Genomic DNA, 18,597 nt, shown 5'->3' on the forward strand with positions numbered 1-18,597 from the left:
TGCAGCTTCTGCAGCTCTCTAAACCGTTTAGGGCAAGGGGCGGGGTGGGGGTGGGGTGAAAGGGAGAACACACTCGAAGGAGGGCGAGCAATGAGCCAGAGGAGGGCTAGCTCCAGCGACTCCCGGAGCTAGGGCCCTGACCCACCGCCCCTCCAGCCTTTCCGCTGCTGGTCGCACCCCTCTCCACTAGAGGGCGACCTGCCCACTAGCAGGCGAGTCCTGCTCGCGGAGAACTACAAGTCCCAAGCCACCGGGGGTCGCCCGCCTCCCCACCCTCCTAGTCTCCATTGGCCGCCGCAGGCGAGGATTGGCGGTCTCCAGGGCGACCGGAGGTGCTGCGGGTGTCCGAGGCAGGAGGCGGTCCGCCCCCTATTGTGTAGCGAGTGGAGGGGAGCGAAGAGGCTACCAGCAGGTGAGGGCGTGGGCGTGTTAGAGGGGTTGGAATGAGAGTGCAGTCTGGGGGATAAAGGTGTGGGAGTCAGGCGGCCAGGAGAACGCAGAAGACTTTTGCAGAGAAGTGGAATTCTCTGGGGCGCAAAACTAGGGGAGTTCTGGGTAGCAAAGTGGAATTCTTGGTGGGTGGGTGCTCCTTGGGAACTAGAGGAGTTCTGGAGGTAATGCGCGCGGATGTGTGTGTGTGTGTGTGTGGCGGGGGGGTGGGGGAGGACTGGCTGGCTCTTGGTGGGTTCTGAAAGCAAGGAGTTCAGGGGTCTGGGGAAGGCGAGGGCGAAGGAAATTGGGGGTGGGGCAACAGAAGTGTATTGTGGGCTGAGGCAGGAGAATTATAGGGAGGGAAATTCCGGGGAGGAGTGGATGGGAGAAGTGGGTGGGTGGAGATTCTGGTGGAGACGGGGAGTTCGTTGAAGCGCAGAAAACCAGGTACAATTGGAGATCAGGTTAGAAAAATGGGAATTTGGGGAGTGGGACTTTGAGAAGTAGAGAGAACTGGAATGGGGATACTGGGAGAATGAAGGAGTGCTGGGTGATGAAACCAGACAGGTGAGGACATGCTGGGGGGCAGAGGAGTTGGAAAATATTTAGGAAAAGCAGAGGAATTCTGGGGAAACCTGTGTTGCTGAGGTTCTCAGAAAAGTGAGCCAGAAGGGAACTAGGGGTTCCTATACACTTGGGAAGAAATTTGTTGGGGAAGTATGGGAGAGCTGGCTAGGGGTGGGGGGGGGCGGGGAGCGGAGTGCAAGGGGAATATTTTCCCATGAGTTGTCGGGAGGCACAGGGCCATTAAGTAGAGGCAGGGGTCAGGCTGAGATACTTGGGAATAGCCAGTTGGGAACTGTGAGGCCAAGAGTGGGGTGGAGACCCAGAGCAGAGTCCAGTCGGATTTGCCAGGCCCAAGGCAGCACTCCACCCACTACCCTCCATTCCCAGGCCTTACCCTATGGACTCATGGCTCTTTTGGGATTTCAAGGGCCGTGCCCCTAGGGCTGGTGAGGTGAGATCCTGCAAATCCTGGGCCCTGAGGATATTGGAGGGGAGCAAGTGGCAGAAGTTGGGGTGAAGTGCTTGGGTCAGGGTGTCTAGTGGAAGGAGGCTGCCTGTCAGCATCATGAAGAAGTGGCACCAGCTGCCAGCCCAGGGACCTGCCCAGACCTGGAAGGTGCTGCTGCCTGGGCCCCTAAGGGTGAGGGAGGCAGCTCACCCTTTCCCATTGGCTGACTCACTGCTAAAGCAGTATTCGGAGGCTGAATAGAGAAAGAGGTACTGGTCCCTAGCTTTCAGGGTTCAGAGGTCAGGGAAATGGAGCAAGGAATTGTGTGGGAGTCCCCTGGGTACTACTTTCAGGGGGTTCTAATCCATGCTTTGCCCCTGACTGGCTCTGTGCTCTTGAGTGAGGCTCTCTGAGAGTTTCAAAGTCCTTATTTGCCACCATGGTGGTGGAGACAATACTGTTTCTACCTCCTACCTGCCACCTTTTTATTAGAATCACAATTAAGGAAAAAGAAGGAAGAGGAGGCTGGGCTGTGAGGGCTCTTCCATCTTCCATACTTCCCTGAAAATTTTTCCTGAGTGTGTAGGAACCCCCAGTTCCCTCCTGCTTCAGTTTTTTGAGAACCTTAGTAAACTGACTTTCCCCAGAATTCCTCTGTGTTTCCTAAGATCTGACCCCTATCATGTCCTGACCTGTCTAGCACTTCCTCAGTCTCCTGTTGCTCTCATTCCAGGCCTTATTCGCCAAGGGGCAGGTGTCAAGATCTCTGGTCTCCTGTGACCCTTCTTCCTACCTATCTGCTTCATCACCTTTCTCTTCCTTTGCGCTCCTCCTAGCTTTTCACTAACTGTGGGATTTCTCCTAGTTTCCAATATTGGCCAACTCTGCATATCACCTTGCCTTTGGCATTTAGATCTGGCGGTGCTCCTGAGAACAGCTTCATCAGGTGTTTTGTGAGCCAAGCCCTAACTGTCCAGAAGAGTACAAGCTGAAACGTGTCAGCTGATCAGAAGGATTGGCCAGGCTTGCTGGGCTGTGGACATCCCAGGCCCCTCCACCTTGCCCCCTGTGAATAGGGGGGGCTGGGTGAGCAGGCAGCTGGGCTATGGTTTGGTGCCTCAATCTGGCCATCCTCAGCCTGATCATCAGCCAAGGGGCTGACGGTGAGCTGGACTCAAGAACTCCCTCTTAGCTTGGGGTGGGGGTGTTCCACAGGGGTTTTCTGTGAGCATGTGAGGATTCTGGAGAAGTTGAGGGTTCCCTCAGTTATTCAGAGTCCTAGGGAGCCCCCTGAGATGCTGATGAGACCTCCCCTCCCAGCCCTGACATGGGCCCCTGCTGTCCCTCATGCCACCCACCATGCAGGTCGAGGGAATTCTGAGGTGGTACCAGTGGTGGGCCGGGCTGGGGAGAGTGCTGTGCTGGGCTGTGACCTGCTGCCCCCAGCTGGCCGGCCCCCCCTGCATGTCATCGAGTGGCTGCGCTTTGGGTTCCTGCTTCCCATCTTCATCCAGTTCGGCCTCTACTCTCCCCGAGTGGACCCTGATTACGTGGGTAAGAGCTACAGGTCAGAGGGATGACCAACAAAGAATGGGTGGGGTTGGGGTTCCTCTTTAACTGTCTGTCCCTGCCTTGATGTCACCTCTAGTTCCACTGCTTCAATTCTGCTTAATAAACATGACTTTGCTTCCAAGCTACATTTATACATTCATTCTCACACACACTAACATATGTGCTGTTTAGAACACCATGTGGTCTTTCTGAGGGTGATCCTGCAGCCCTGTTTCAAGTATCCAACTTAATTCTCTAATTGCTTTTCTAGATCTCATCATGAAGCTTCTCAGACTCCATCCTGATCTTTCCTGGTCTCTCTCCGTGGCCTTGTCCTGGTCCCTGGCTCTGCTATCAGCTCACTCCCCTGCCCTCTCCCTCCTCCACTATCTTTAATGCTAGTCTGGGGGTTCTGGGCTGATGGGGCAGCAGGGTGGGTGGGTCTGTGACCTGTCTGCTTCTCCAGGGGGGCTCAGCCTGAGTTTTAGTACAGAGCATATGCACAGACATCAGCTGGGGAGGACCAGGTTCCCAAAAGATCAGCAAATGGAAGGAGCTGGGCTGGGTTGCTGCTTCAGGCGGCTCTTGTATGGACTTTAAAATTGTGTATAGGCCTCCCTGGGCCCCAGCTAGCTCCCTCAAAAGGCTCAGCTTCCTCTTAATCCTGGCTGGACCCTTCATCTGAGAGGTTTAGTGCAGGTCTCAAGGCAGTGTGGGAGGGCCTAAGGTTGGGTCCTTTAGGAGCTTAGGAGGGGAAGCCCAAGAAAGGCCACCTGGGGAGGTCATTGATGGTGGGAGGGGGGCTTTCCTGTTTCCACTTTTAGTTTGAATCTGGAAGAAGCCGTAGGATTGGTTGAGCGCTGAGGGGAGGCTGAGCCTTGGCCCATAGGCTGGCTGAGGAAGGGGAGGAGGTTGCCCAAGGGCAGAGTTTACTTTCCAACTGGGTGCAGTTGTTGGCAAACAGCCTAGTGGGAACATATATGTCTCCCCCTGAGAACTGATGACAGTGGGCTTTGCTTAAGACAGGTGGAGTGAAAGTGGCCCTGCCTACCAGCCCTGCCTTCCTACTTCTGCCGGCAGTCTGGAAGGGGTGTGGGCTGACTGAGGCTGGGCAGTTGCAGAAGATGCCTGACTAAAGCAAGGGAGCACAGGAGGGAGAAGGGCTTTTCCTGGGACTCAACCAGACAGATGTGCAGCTCTTCTCCTTCCCTCTGTCCCCTGCCCTGTATTGAGGTCTGGCCAGAAACTTTGCTACCTGTGGGATTTCTTTTCTGTCTGCCAGGGCTGCGAGCAGTAACCTCTTTATTTCTACCCTTGGTGTCCACCCTGCCCCCAGTCTGGAGCTCCTGGTTGGGCCAGGACTAGTCTGCAGAGTCATGTCCCTGGGGGTGGGATTGAGGAGGGAAACCCCTGTGTCTATTAACTTTACTGCCTCCCAGTGTGGAAGGGGCCTCTCATCCTTTGTGTAGGGGACTGGGAACTGCTGTTGCTAGGCAACGGGAGGTAGAGGTTACTAAGGACAATGCTCTCCTGTCATAAACTCTCTGGGCAAATGAAGGGGATGGCCTGGGACTGTGTGTGAGGCTGACGCCTAGAATGTAGGAGAAACCACAAAAGTGACTGGAGCTTTAGGGACTGTACCAAAGGGAAAGCTTCCAACCACTGAAGATTCTAGAATCAGTCTAGTTGAGGAGACTGGATTTATAGACTCGTATGAAAGCAGTAAAAAGCAGTATAAAACCAGCTAGGACTGAATGCTAAGATAAAGTTAGCTATTATGTGTGAAGTGCCAGCATGGATAGTGTCTGTGTGGTATGAAATGTGACCAGGCATCAGAGGAAAGAGAGGCATGCCTTATTCTACTTTACCTTTCCTGGGGTGGGTCTTAGGCCAGTGGTTCTATTCTATGGGACCTGCTTTTGGTTTTTGACTTTTGTGCTATATTTCTTGAGTGTTTCAAGGCGCCCCAAACAGCAGAAGGGACATGAGTTTTTCTCTGTCCTGAGTTGTCTGATACAAATCAGCTATCTCATTCTGCTTTAGAACACCCCTGCTCCATCTAGTCATCTTCCCTTACTGCCTTTTGTCTTCCAAAATCCTCTGCATGGCCACAGCTTCCTGGAAGCCTTCTGTACAGTTAGCACCATTTTTTGAACTGTGTGTATGTGAGCTTGCACATGAATGTGAGTGTGGGTTCCCTGCCTTCTGAGAGCTTGTAAGAGCCAAGATATATCTCCTGCTTCCTTTATACATCCCTGCATGCTGGGAGGTCTCAGGTCCATCAGTCTTTGGACCCGTGGGTGGAGAGTAGGCCTCCAGGAGGTAGACCTAGGACTCAGTGGACTCGGGACTGCCCGCCCTGGCCATGTTGTTCTTCTGTAATGGGTCTAGTAGTCCATAGCGCACAGAAAAGTTATGACATGCAGTATGCTCTACTGGATGTTCTGGTCAACACACAACACACATAGGGGAGTATTACTCCCTGGCTACCAGTATCGCAGAGTGAGAGCACACTGAGTATGCTCAGTGCTGAACACCTTGAGCATGACGCGACTGTAATACCACTGTGCAATGGAAACTATGACCACCTGGAGAGAGAAGGCCTGGCTTTGTCATGTGATTTTGGAAAGAAGCTTAACATTAGTTCCTTCCTCTATAATGGAATTTTGGGGCGATTAAATAGGTTAACAGTGCGTAATATTGCACAGCCCATTTTCAACACTCAATTTCCCTTCCTCCTCCTGCCTTCTTATAGAGCTCGAAGATCATCACAATGAAAAGTTACTATCACATGGCAGTTAGAGGAGAATGCAGTCTATGGCAAGGTAGATTAGGGTTACTGAAGAATCTCACTGGTGGGTGGAAGGGTGTGATTATGTTAAATATTTACCCTCAAGGCCTAGGCTTAATCTACTAGGTGGGGATTTAAACACCAAGCCCTTTAAGCAGGTCCACCCTTCCTAGAGAATCTACGCCCCTGTACTTCATATTTGGAAGAAAAAAGTCCCTGCCTGTTATCACACAGCTGGCCTCCACTTGATCATTATTCTCAGAAGGCATTAGGGGCACTGTAGGTTTATAGTTCAGAAAGACCACCTACAGGTAAAATGGAAGCAGATCGGAGGGGGGTGAGTACACAGACAGCTTTCTAGTATTAGGAAGGGTTAATTTGGGGCACAGTCTGGTTTGTTAAGAGTGGGCAAAATGCTAAGGGACTTGTGTCTTATCCTATGAAAGATCAAGGTAGGGTGAGCAGCTGATGAGGTGAGAGACCTCAGTAGGCTATTGGAGTAATACAGGTGAGAGATACCTAGGACTAAGGTGAAGGTGGTAGAAAAGGGACAAATATTTAGGAGGTAGAATTTGGCAGATTTACTGATCAAGCAGAGGAATCAGCAGTGGAGAGGAGAATATGTGATGCCAGGTTTCTGGTTGGGTGACTTGGTGCATGGTGATGCTGTTTGCTGACAAAAAGAAAAAGGAGATGATGTGTTATCAGGTGTGGGACAGGGCCAGGATTGAATGCAGGCTTCCAATTTAAATTCTTGAGCTCCTATACTTGTTCACCAATTTTTTGTGTTATGTTGCCTGCCTCCTCTACATGATCTCTCCCCTCCACCCCACCTACATTTCTCTCATTTTATAGATGAATACACTGGAGTTTGGATTAGTAACTTGTCCAGAAGATTATATAGCAGAGCTGCTGTTTTTTCTAGGTTGCATTGCCAGGGACTTATGAAGCTGTTTGGGGTGTAGGGCTGTCGGGAAGTGCTGAGAGATTTGGGGGCACCCTCTGTCTCAGCCTGGTGATGTAGTGTGAATGCTGACTGAGGTTTGCTGGACTGTAGTCAGCTGAGGCCTGGGTGCCCTGGGGTGTGAGGGTATGTGTGAGGAAGCTGCTGACCTTGCTGCCTGGCGGGGCTGGACTCTGGCATTTAGGCCACTGATAATAGCCCAGAGGGATGAGGTACTTTGATAGGGTAGGTCTGGGCATCTGCTCAGGCCCCAGACACTGCTGAGGCTTCTGTGGACAGAGTCCTCTGGCAGGAGGTGTACTCATGGGATTCATACCTTCTTGCCCTACAGAAAGCCGAGGGATGGGCAGATCCTTAAAGAATCCAAAGATACTAAGTGTTGGTTCTTCAGTCTGCTCCCCACAACAGTACTGAGCTGTCTACCTATTTAGCTCTGGGTTTCTCTGTCTAGACTGGGTTTCTGCTGCTGAAAGGCAGGAGTGATCAGAGGGGCTCCCCTCACTGACCCTCTGTGCCTCTCTGGACCCCACTCTATCAGAGTAACCGGGAGAGACTTGTCCTGTTTTTGACCTCAGAAAATGACCAGTGTGACCCTGATTCAGGACTCTTCCTCCAGGGAGAGTCCGGCTGCAAAAGGGAGCATCTCTCCAGATCGAGGGACTCCGGGTGGAAGACCAGGGCTGGTACGAGTGCCGTGTGCTCTTCCTGGACCAGCACAGCCCCAAAGATGATTCTGCTAATGGCTCCTGGGTGTTCCTCACAGTCAATTGTACGAAGCTGGGAGCCGGATGATGGGACCCCTGGCCGGCAATGGGAGGAGAGGAGGGTGGTTCAACTACCCCACCCTTGCTGACACCCTTGTTTGTTCTCTCACTGTTTGCATTCTGCCCCTCCCATCCCCTGAGTGCAGCAGACAGGGTGGCTGTGGGCTGGACGTTCGTCTGAAGCTGGGTGGGCTGAGGGCTGCAGCTCTAATCTGTCTCTCTGCCTTCAGGCTGATACCCCCTCTAGCAGCCCCTGATGGCTCTCTCTTTACAGCACCCCCCCAGTTCCTGGAGACACCTCCCCAGGTGCTGGAAGTTCAGGAACTGGAGCCCGTGACTTTGCGTTGTGTGGCCCGTGGCAGCCCCCAGCCTCATGTGACTTGGAAGCTCCAAGGACAGGACCTTGGCCAGGGCCATGGCCAGATGCAGGTGAAGCGTGTTGCTGGGCAGGGTGCGCCAGATAGAGAGTATGAGTAGTTGGTGAAGGTCTGGGAGAGGGGATGAAGGACAGAGCTGGCAAAGGCCTGAGGAAGCGCTTTGCCTCTGTATCCTGAGCCTGGGGTGCTGCCCCCTCTGCTGGCCAGCCTTGGAAGTGCAGGGTCTGAGGCCTGCTGGAGTGGTTTTGCCCCCTCAATTCCCACCCTAGGTGCAGAACGGGACGCTGTGGATTCGGCAGGTGGAGCGAGGCAGCTCTGGGATCTACACCTGTCAAGCCTCCAGTACTGAGGGCAGCACCATCCACACCACCCAGCTGCTTGTGCTAGGTGCTGTCTAGGGGAAGGGCCGGGAACTGGGATACCTTTGTGTGAGGCCTGACTTGTGGCTGGGGGTGCACATGGCTGGAGTTTGGAGGAGACTTATGCCTGAGGACAGGGGCCCGAGGAGAGTGAGGAAACTCCCAATGCAGGCTGTTCCTCTAAAATTAGCATCTTAAATTTTGAAAGGGTTGGTAAACAGATAGATAGACATTTAGTACAAAGTGATGTGGTATAGTGGAAAGAGCATGGCTGCTGGTGTTAGATCATATGACCCCCTTGACCCTTGGTTTCCCCATTATATAAAAAGATTCGTATCTGCTACCACAAATTCTGGGACTGTGGTAAGAATTTAATTAGCAGCACATAGTAATTCTTGGCCAAGACCTTCCCTTTAGAAAGAAAGCTGAGAAACAGGCCTGGACTCTGCCTTTATAGAGTCTCTCCTCTGTGTGGGAAAGTAAGACCATTTAGGAACTGTGGTTCTCTGGGAAATGCAGTGCCGGGTAATGGTTAAGGGCAAAGTCTCTGGTGGTGGCAAAACCTGAAGGTGAATCTTACCTTCTCTGCTGACCTTGGGCTACACCTCACAACCTCTCTGCCTCTGAGCCTTCATTTCTTCATGTATCAAGTGGAGACAGTAATTCCTACCACAAAGGCTCTTCTCAGGGTTAAATGAGATGATGCATTGCAGTGCTTAGCAGAGCTCCTGGCCTGCCTGTTATTGACTACTCATGTGGTAGGAGCCCACAGTGCAGCAGAAGTCAGAGCAGGGGCTCTGTGATTCAGCCAGGGTCTTAGGAAGAGCATTCCATTCTGGGGGTTCAGAGAGCTAAGGCCCAGAGACAGCAGTGAGCCTGGCATAGGGCATAGTGAGCTGCCCACACTGACCTGACACGAGTTGTTCCTAAGATTTGACATACGAAAAGATGGTTGGCCAGGCAGGGAGTTGTTGGATCAGGAGGGCTGGACCTAGAAGTTTTGAGCTTCAAATGGTAAGAGACAGCAGCTGTTGTCTCTTACCATTTGAAATTGCTGTAGCCAAAGAATAAATGGCCATTCAGTGCATGGATGGCCATCAGTGGGAGAGGTTGGGGAGCCTGGGGTAAGGTACTGGGTACCTACATTAGGGGAGAAAACATACAGGTGGTTTGAGATGTGGCAGATGAGGAGTATAGAGGGTAAATGAGTGGAAACTTGAACCTGGTACCCCTCTCCAAGACACACATACATGCACAGAAAGAGTTTCTGGGCAGGAGAAACTCACTGAATGAGTGTTCCAGAGGGCAGGTACAGGAAGAACAGTGCAGGTGAACTCAGGTTTCTGAGAAGACTGTGGGCTGAGACGCCTCCTCCCCTTGTGCTCCCCACAGGACCCCCAGTCATCGTGGTGCCTCCCAACAACAGCACGGTCAATGCCTCCCAGGATATTTCATTGTCTTGCCGGGCTGAGGCGTACCCTGCTAACCTCACCTACAGCTGGTTCCAGGACAGCGTCAATGTCTTCCATATTAGGTGGGGCTCTGGAGGGTGAAGGGAGGGCACTTGTGGGCAGTCTTTGAAGCCTCTTGGCTGAGCAAGGCCTGGATGTTTCCCCACACATACCATATTGCAGTCGCCTGCAGTCACGAGTGCGGATCCTGGTGGATGGGAGCCTGTGGCTACACGCTGTCCAGCCTGATGATGCTGGCCTCTACACCTGTGTGCCCAGCAATGGCCTCCTACACCCACCCTCAGCCTCTGCCTACCTCACCGTGCTCTGTAAGACTGACCCCAGCTCCCTTCAAAGCCTGCTCCCCTCCTCTGGGCCAGACCAAGCTCCTGCATAATTTGCCACTTTCCCCCTAGATCCAGCCCAGGCAACAGCGATGCCTCCTGAGACACCCCTGCCCATAGGCATGTGTGGGGTGATCCGCTGCCCAGTTCGTGCCAACCCCCCACTGCTCTTTGTCAGTTGGACCAAGGATGGGCAGGCCCTTCAGCTGGACAAGGTACAGGCTTATAGGCTTAGGGCAAGGGAATGAAGGTCTCAGCTTGTTGTTGTTTTTTTTTCTGTCATGACAGCTGGGGTGGAGTTAGTTCAGTTTAATTCATTTCACTTACTAGAACATACACTTAATACCAGGTGCTGTGCAATGTGTTGCATGTGGAGCAAGAACAGTGAGATTCCATGCTTAAGGAGGGCACAACTTAGAAAGGGGAAGGACAGCAATAGAGACACTTTGCTGGAAGGCGAGGGATGTAGTCCCTTCCTGTAGGGACTGGTTTAGGATAGATCAACTATAGTCTGGGACTTTCGTGATGGGCCTTGAAGGGTGGCCCTACATACAGAAACCAGTTTTGGTTTTTATGCAGAAACCAGACCCCAGAAGCAAAAAACAGTATAGTGTGTCTATGATGTAATGAATCATCCAGCTTGGTGGGAGTACCTATGTGGATGTGAACAATGCAGAGAAAGCTGGAAAGACAGCTGGTGCCAAAAGGAAGAACTCTGGATGGCAAGTTAATACTACCTCATTCCAGGAGTTTGGGATCTTTTATTTGTCTGCAAAGACTATAAATTCCTTGTGGGCTAGTATTGCATCTTGTAATCCTAGTGTCTCCAGGGCTTCTTCAATAATAGTACTCAATAAGTTTTTGTTGAATGTTAAAAAAAAATCTAAAGGCAGATGGAGGCAGTGAAGTTGCTTGAGCAATGGTGTGATAGCATCATAGCTGTGTTAAGTTTGTTGGATGGAATGGAGGGGCAAGGGGACAGTGGGCAAGGGAGAGGGGTTCTTGGGCTGTTGAAGTGGTCCAGATGAGAGATCCTGAGTTAGAGAGGAGGACATGAAGGTGGATGGGCTTCACATCTAGCCAGTAGGCCTTCCTTAGGAGAATAGACCTGGTGAGTATGTAGACGGAGGAGTGAGGGAGAAGGAGGAGTTAGATGTTAGTAAGGACAGTGGGGCCTTCAATGGAGAAATAGGGAAGCCAGGAAAAGGATCTGATTTGGGGTGGAAGATGCTGAGTTTAGTCATGGAGTGCTGGAAACACAAATAGATGATGTCCCAGCAGACAGGGAGCCCCCATACAGCTCAGCTGCAGGGGTGCTGTTCACACTGTATTCCCTGGAGTTGTGTAGTCCTAGGCTTCATAGCCATTGCAAGTGGCCCCTCTCTAGGAAAGATAGAGGATTGGCATGCAGAGAGGCCAGGCCTAGAAAGTGGAGCTGTGCTGTTCTCTTTATAGTTGTGGGCTTCTTGTACCTGCCCTCACTGCTCTTGCCTCTGCTGACTCTGTCATTATCATGTCTTCCCTACAGTTCCCCGGCTGGTCCCAGGGCCCAGAAGGGTCACTTGTCATTGCCCTGGGGAATGAGGACGTTCTGGGAGAATACTCCTGTACCCCGTACAACAGTCTTGGCACTGCAGGGCCCTCCCCAGTGACCCGTGTGCTGCTCAAGGTGAGGCTCAGGGTGAGCCAGCAGCAGTGGGTCATGTGCTGAAGATGCACCCTGTGTGGAGGACTGACTGGTAGAGGGCTGTGTTGGGGGGCTTCCAAGTTTGTGTCACCTGTGGTAATCACAGCAGCAGCTGTCAGATGCCATCCCCAATTTTATTTATTTATTTATTTATTTATTTGCCGAGATGGTACTAGGGAATTGGGACATAAGTCACACAGTACATCCACAGCCAGATACTCTTTCCACCCCTACTCACTAACCTTGACCACACCACCTCCCTCTCAGGGGGTGTTCTGTAGGGGCCTGGACACCTCCAGAGAGACCTTCCAGCCCCTCAGTCTTCTCTCTCCCATCAGGGAATAGAGATATGGAACTAGAGAGATAGTGAGAGATGAGGCTGAGATGTGGTGGTACTGGGAGCCCCGGAAAGGGTACAGCAGTATGAGAGAGGCCCTTCCCAATGCCAGCTCTGGCTTGCAGGCCCCCCCAGCTTTTCTAGAACGGCCCAAAGAAGAATATTTCCAAGAAGTAGGGCGGGAGCTACTCATCCCCTGCTCTGCTCAAGGAGACCCTCCTCCTATTGTCTCTTGGGCCAAGGTAAGGCTCTTGAGCCTGCTTTGCCTGTACTCTGGCCAGTATACCCCTTCCTCTTTGTGTCCCTGTTCATTTTGTGGAAAGGAGGATGTGGGAAGGGAAAGATTCTCAGAGGCAGGGTGGGGAGGAAGCTGGAGCTGCCCAGAGAGACAAGTGGCGCCCTTGGTGAGGGGTGGCTGCGTGTGTCCTCAGGGCTGACCAGTGGTTCTGTAGGTGGGCCGGGGGCTGAAGGGCCAGGCCCAGGTGGACAGCAACAGTAGCCTCATCCTACGACCATTGACCAAGGAGGCCCATGGGCGCTGGGAGTGCATCGCCAGCAATGCTGTAGCCCAAGTGGCTACCTCCACGTATGTCTACGTGCTGGGTTAGTGTCTGCATAGTCGGCTGTGGGCTGCAGGAAGCCACATGGGATAGGAGATAGGGAATCAGTTTTGGAGGCTCAGTTTTGGGAATGGTGGGTGGGGGATCCCTGGAATGGTGGGTGGAGAGCAGAGGCTCTGGGCTCCTCTTAGTTCTTTATATTCCCTCATGGCCCTGATTATTATCCCTCCTTCTATTCCCCCTACCCAGGCACCAGCCCCCACGTTGTTACCAATGTGTCTGTGGTGCCTTTGCCCAAGGGTGCCAATGTCTCCTGGGAGCCTGGCTTTGATGGTGGCTATCTGCAGAAATTCAGCGTCTGGTATACCCCATTGTGAGTGACCTGCAGGCCACTCCTCTCTTCCCAGCCCTGATTCTCTCTGGCCTTCTGCCCTTTCTCTCACCCTCTATCCCAGCTGTGCCCCAGCTCTGCTGCCTGATTTACTGAGAATCTTTAGGTAACCCTGGATAGTTGAGGGGAGGGAAGAGGCCAGCTTTCTGGACTCCAAGCTTCCTGGTCTTCCTAGTTGATGAGGTACCTCCATTTCCTCATGTCCTCCAGGGCCAAGCGTCCAGACCGAGCCCACCATGATTGGGTGTCCCTGGCGGTGCCCATGGGGGCTGCTCACCTCCTTGTGCCAGGGCTGCAGCCCCACTCCCAGTACCAGTTCAGTGTCCTAGCTCAGAACAAGCTGGGAAGTGGGCCCTTCAGTGAGATCGTCCTGTCTGCCCCTGAAGGTAAGACACCTCTCACCCCAGAGCAGCAGGTAAGAATGGGGAAGGGCTGGCAGGAAAAGCCCTGATATGTTAAGATCTGGGTGGGAGGGGTCAGAGGTACTGAGCAGCTTGGGGCCCAGAGGAATTTGTGGAAGATGATCCAGGCTTGTCTTTAGGGGATCTGGGAGAATGGCTGGACACTGGGGATTGTGGAAAGCCAGGGAAAGTGGGGAAGGGCACTGGAAATCCTATTTCTACCATGCCTGTCTACCCCATTCAGGGCTTTCTACCACACCAGCTGCCCCCAGGCTTCCTGTGACAGAGATGGCACCTCCCTTGTCCCCTCCCAGAGGTCTGGTGGCAGTGAGGACACCCAGGGGGGTACTACTGCATTGGGATCCCCCAGAACTGGTCCCTCAGACACTGGATGGCTACATCCTAGAGGGCCGACAAGGCTCCCAGGGCTGGGAGGTGCTGGACCGGGCCGTGGCAGGCACGGAAATGCAGTTGCTGGTGCCTGGCCTTATTAAGGTTAGTATGGGAGGTTGGCACGGGAGGTTCTCCTGTGGCTCTCTGGGCCCCAGCTCCATTCCCCACATCTGATTGTCTCACCAAGATTTGACTACCTTTCCCTGTTTCCTTCTTCGCCCTAACCTTTCAACTGCTGTGTCTTTCCAAATGGGGGTGGGGTGGGTGGTCAGGCTAGGCCCTGACCTCCTTCCTGGACACCTCCACTCCCAGGATGTTCTCTACGAGTTTCGCCTTGTGGCCTTGGCTGGTGGCTACATCAGCAATCCCAGCAACTTGGCCAATGTCTCCACTTCCGGTGAGAACCTGAAGGGGGGAGGGCTGAGGCTGGGGCCTAGGGGCTGTGAGCCCACTGAGACTGGACACTGACCCTCCCTCCTGACCCCTTCTGCAGGCCTGGAGGTCTACCCATCACGCACCCAGTTGCCAGGCCTCCTGCCACAGCCTGTACTGGCTGGCGTTCTGGGTGGTCTCTGCTTCCTAGGGGTGGCTGTCCTTGTGAGCATCCTGGCCGCTTGCCTAACCAGCCAACGCAGGGCCATCCGCCACCGCTACCGCAAGCACCTCCGCCAAGGTAGGGCCAACTCCCATCAGTGCCTCCTACTTGGAGGAAAGCCCTCCCTCTTCCATCCTGCACCCTGCCTTGCCTACTCTATCCCAGCTGGGCGCCTGCTGTTGGGTGAGGGTCTACGTCTGGGCCCCTGGAAGGCCCTGGGGTTGCCTGTGTCACCTCTGGTTCTCCTGCCCTTACAGATCTACCTCTTATCTTCTCTCCACCTCGGCTGTCAGCTCCACTGTAAGTCCTTCCTCCTGCCTCCCCACAGTGTACCCCTATTTGTAGTTTCTGTTTCCATACCTCAGGGTGGAAGTCCTGGGAGGTGGAACAGAAGTGAGAAGGAAGTGATGATGGGTTTGCAGAGCCCCAGCTTGGGGGTGGTCCAGTGTTGTTTGTGCCTCCCTCCACCTCTCCATGTGGGTCCTTTTTCACTTGCTTTCCTAGCTTTGCTCTGTTGTGTACCAAGCCTAACCAGGCCTGAGGTTGGTTCCTGGGAGAAGAGCTGGCTATTACCAAACACCCTGATCTTTTGTCCTTCCTTAGGTCTGCTCCAGGTTCAGGCAGTCCTGACAGTGTGGCCAAGCTGAAGCTCCAGGCTTCCCCAGTCCCCAGCATGTGCCAGAGTCTGCTCTGTGGGGAGCCCACTAGACACCCCCGTTCCCCTCCAGATCCTTCACCTAGCTGGCAACCCTTGCCCCTGGAGCCCATTTGCCGGGGACCAGATGGGCGCTTTGTGATGGGACCCAATGTGGGGACCCTCCATGAAAGGTCAGGTCCTGAGCAGATCGAACCTCCGACTCTGACCCCGTGTCAGACCAGGTCCTATGACTGCAGCAGCAGCAGCCCCACTGGGCTGCCCCAGCCCCTCTGCATTGCAGACATCAGCCCTGTGGGGCCCTCTCCGGCATCCTCGCCCAGTCCCCTGCCAGGTGCAGGACCCCTGCTCCAGTACCTGAGCCTGCCCTTCTTCCGGGAGATGAATGTGGATGGGGACTGGCCCCCTTTTGAGGAGCCTGGTTCTGCTGTACCCTCAGATTACACGGACATTCAACCTTGCCAGACCTCACCTCTCCTGCAACCCCTGGACTCCCCTCTAGGATCCCCCAGGGCAGTACTTCCTGGAGCTCTAGTCCGAACTGGGGCTGCCACAGAGCCTGCATACACAGCACTGGCTGACTGGACACTGAGGGAACGGCTGCTTTCAAGCCTTGTCCCTGCCGCCCCTCGGGGCAGCCTCACCAGCCAGAGCAGTGGGCGGGGCAGTGCCTCTTTCTGTCGGCCCCCTTCCACCGCCCCCTCAGCAGGAGGCAGCTACCTCAGCCCCACTCCAGGAGACACCAGCAGCTGGGCCAGTGGCCCAGAGAGGTGGCCCCGAAGGGAGCATGTGGTGACAGTCAGCAAGAGGTAAGGGCAATCCCTGCCCGTCCCTGCCCTGGCCTTAGTGCTGCCTGTTGTCTCAGACTTTGTCCCCACCCCTCTCCTGGTATCTTCTGCCTTCTGTGTTCCACTCCCACCTTGGAGCCAAGAGATCTTGTCTCCTTTTAGAAGCTTTGGCCTGAAGTCTAGGGATCCTTGGGGGAAACTCATGGCCCTATCTGAATTTGGGAAGTCTAGGTTTCAGCTTCTCTGGCCACCCTCTATTCCTCCACCCACCCCACACATTTGTCCCTTTTTATAGGAGGAACACATCTGTGGATGAGAACTATGAATGGGATTCAGAATTCCCTGGGGACATGGAATTGCTGGAGACTCTATACCTGGGCTTGGCTGGCCCTCGACCCCGACTTGAAGCTGAGTCAGAGCTAGGTGTGTGAGTTCTCCAGAAAGGCAGGCACTCCTGGCCTTGCTGTTCCATGTTCCCTCACAGCCTTAGGACCAAGTCTGTTCCCCGTTGGGCCTGGGGCCCCAGGTTCTTTCCTCTTGCTCCCTTGGTTCATCTGACCTGTAGGCCCTGGGGAGCTTTATGGCACCAGTGAACCTCAAGACATTTTTCCTCTTGTTCTGCCCTCCTGTTGTAGGTGTCAAGACTCCAGAGGTGGGCTGTCTCCTGAACACTGCCCATACTCCTGGGCCTGAGGCCCGCTGTGCTGCACTTCGGGAGGAATTCCTGGCCTTCCGCCGCCGCCGAGATGCTGCTAGGGCCCGGCTACCAGCCTATCAGCAGCCAGTCCCTCATTCTGAACAGGCCACTCTGCTGTGAACACCCTAATGTGAGTCAGGGTGAAGGTACATGGACCCTGCAAAGGAGGCCCCAACAAGACCTAGCTCTGGCCTAGGAAACTGCCCATGCCCCTTTGAGACCTAGGCATAGATGCTGACTGTGGGCTTGAGTGGGCATAGTGTAGGATGTATGTGCTGAGCCCCTAGAGCCTGGGGACTAGACCACGGATCCTAGGCCTACCAGAGGGTGTGTGTGTGTGTGTGTGTTCGTGGTCTGGGTGAAGTTTTATACGGGTGAATAAAGAAAATCTGGGCCCTGGCTGGTGTAGCTCAGTGGATTGAGTGCGGGCCTGTGAACCAAAGTGTCACTGGCTCGATTCCCAGTCAGGGCACATGCCTGGGTTGCAGGCCAGGTCCTCAGTAGAGGGTGCGCAAGAGGCAACCACACATTGATATTTCACTTCCCTTCTTTCTCCCCTCACTTCCCTTCTCTTTAAAAATAAATAAAATCTTAAAAAATAATAAAAACCTGGAAAATGTTTCTATGTTGTCTGGCTTTGAATCTGAGAGGGAGGTGGGAAAATCTTGAGCCCTTAAAATGAGGGAACTCTTCCTAAATGAATGGAGGGGTATGCAATATCCATTCAAAAAACATTTATTGCTTGTCCACTGAAGTACTAAAGTACTACTGAAGTAGTACTGAGTCTACTCAGCTACTAAAGACCAGCCATTGAGCTAGATGTTGAGAAAATACAAAGTTTACTAAGTCATGCCTTTTCCCTTGGGGACTTCCTTGTCAGTGAGGCAGACAAGTAAAATAGTTATAGTATGATGCAGTAAGTTCTGTGATAAAGCAATGTGTTGGTTATTGTGGTAGCACAAAGGGAGTCAACACGGTGAATGCTTACAGCATGGCTGGGACAAATGCTCGTAGGGGATCTTCAGAGTTTTTACAGAGTGAGAACAATGACAGCTAATAGCGGAGCACTCCCCATGTGCCAGCACTGCTCTAAGATCCTTACATGTATCGGTTAGTTCTCTACAACTGAGTTAGGTAGTATTATTAGACTAGGGAACTGAGGGTTCCAGTGCTTTAGTACTTTGTCCACAAATCAAGAAATGGGTGAGGTGCAGAGCAGGTGAGAATCTGTCAAGGGAGGGAAAGCACTCCAGGCCGAGGAAGAGCCTGTGTGAAGGAGGAGTAAAAACCTGGAGGCACTGGAATGTAGGGTGGTAGGATTGGGGAAGAGAATGGAAAGGTGGGAGGACACTGGTTGATGTCGTTAAAAACCAGGTGCAATAGGCTTCTACCATACATAAAGAACTCCACTAACTGATGTAAGCAGGGACTCAGCCCCAGGGGACTTCTCACTGGAGCACTCCAGCCCCGCAAGGAGTGCTCTCTTCTACTCTCAGGCTGAACTGTCAGCCTCCACTGGAACCTCCAGTTTTGAGCTCTCCGGGATTAAGGAGAAATGCCAAATCATAGAAGACGAAGAGGAGAGTAGTCAAGGTCTGAGCCCTGGGTCCCAGCACTGATCACACCTCTCAGGCACCAGGCAGAAATGACCTCATTGAGTGTTCCTGCCTAGGCTTGAAGTAGGCGCCAGTGCTGTCCTGGCCTGCAAGCCCCAGTCCTGTCACCCTAGTCAGTTTTGAGCCGGGGTGGGGGGTGAGGGTGTGTTTTCTTGTGCCTCTGTTTACCTACCCACCCTTTTTGAACCAAGAGGATTCTTCCCAACGTATATGCCCACAGTCTTGAGCTAACCTTAGGTAGAAAGTTTCCCACTGGTATTGGTGCACCAATCTATGGGCCCTGAGGTGGGGAGGTAGAGATTGTCCTGCGTGAAGACACTGCTGCTTTTGGAGGCCCCGACTCCCCAGATCCTTTAGCCCAGCTCTCATCCGTAGCCTCTCTCTTCTAAGCACAGTCCAGTGCTTGCGCCACAGCGCCTTTAAACCCTC

General features: G+C 53.3%; 1 protein-coding gene across 9 annotated transcripts; it reads left to right on the forward strand.

Moving 5' to 3' along the window:
* Positions 1-74: 74 nt before the first annotated feature.
* IGSF9 (immunoglobulin superfamily member 9) lies at positions 75-17,154 on the forward strand. Of its 9 annotated transcripts, none has more exons than XM_024571297.3 (21): positions 75-412; positions 2,313-2,610; positions 2,813-3,001; positions 7,370-7,522; positions 7,792-7,946; positions 8,164-8,281; positions 9,646-9,787; positions 9,888-10,033; positions 10,121-10,263; positions 11,577-11,717; positions 12,198-12,314; positions 12,525-12,675; positions 12,882-13,005; positions 13,234-13,409; positions 13,669-13,919; positions 14,130-14,214; positions 14,311-14,490; positions 14,670-14,712; positions 15,016-15,876; positions 16,151-16,278; positions 16,491-17,154. In XM_024571297.3, exons 2-21 carry the CDS (start codon positions 2,553-2,555, stop codon positions 16,670-16,672), a joined length of 3,543 nt encoding a protein of 1,180 aa, XP_024427065.2. In that variant the 5' UTR covers positions 75-412; positions 2,313-2,552; the 3' UTR covers positions 16,673-17,154. The 9 variants fall into 9 exon arrangements, with proteins under 9 accessions (XP_024427065.2, XP_045037900.2, XP_045037922.2 ...); XM_045181965.2 differs by having other exon boundaries at positions 2,361-2,610; XM_045181987.2 differs by having other exon boundaries at positions 2,361-2,610; positions 8,170-8,281.
* The last annotated feature ends 1,443 nt before the right edge of the window (positions 17,155-18,597 follow it).

The sequence above is a fragment of the Desmodus rotundus genome, chromosome 12 (assembly GCF_022682495.2).
Source record: "Desmodus rotundus isolate HL8 chromosome 12, HLdesRot8A.1, whole genome shotgun sequence".
Classification (NCBI taxonomy): Eukaryota; Metazoa; Chordata; class Mammalia; order Chiroptera; family Phyllostomidae; genus Desmodus; species Desmodus rotundus.

Bases quoted from the DNA above. Each gene is read 5' to 3' on its own strand.
- IGSF9 (XM_024571293.4), top strand. From the start codon at position 2,743: ATGCTGATGAGACCTCCCCTCCCAGCCCTGACATGGGCCCCTGCTGTC. The intron at 3,002-7,369 runs GTAAGAGCTACA...CTCTTCCTCCAG, and splicing joins AGTGGACCCTGATTACGTGG to GGAGAGTCCGGCTGCAAAAG. The intron at 10,264-11,576 runs GTACAGGCTTAT...TCTTCCCTACAG, and splicing joins AGGCCCTTCAGCTGGACAAG to TTCCCCGGCTGGTCCCAGGG.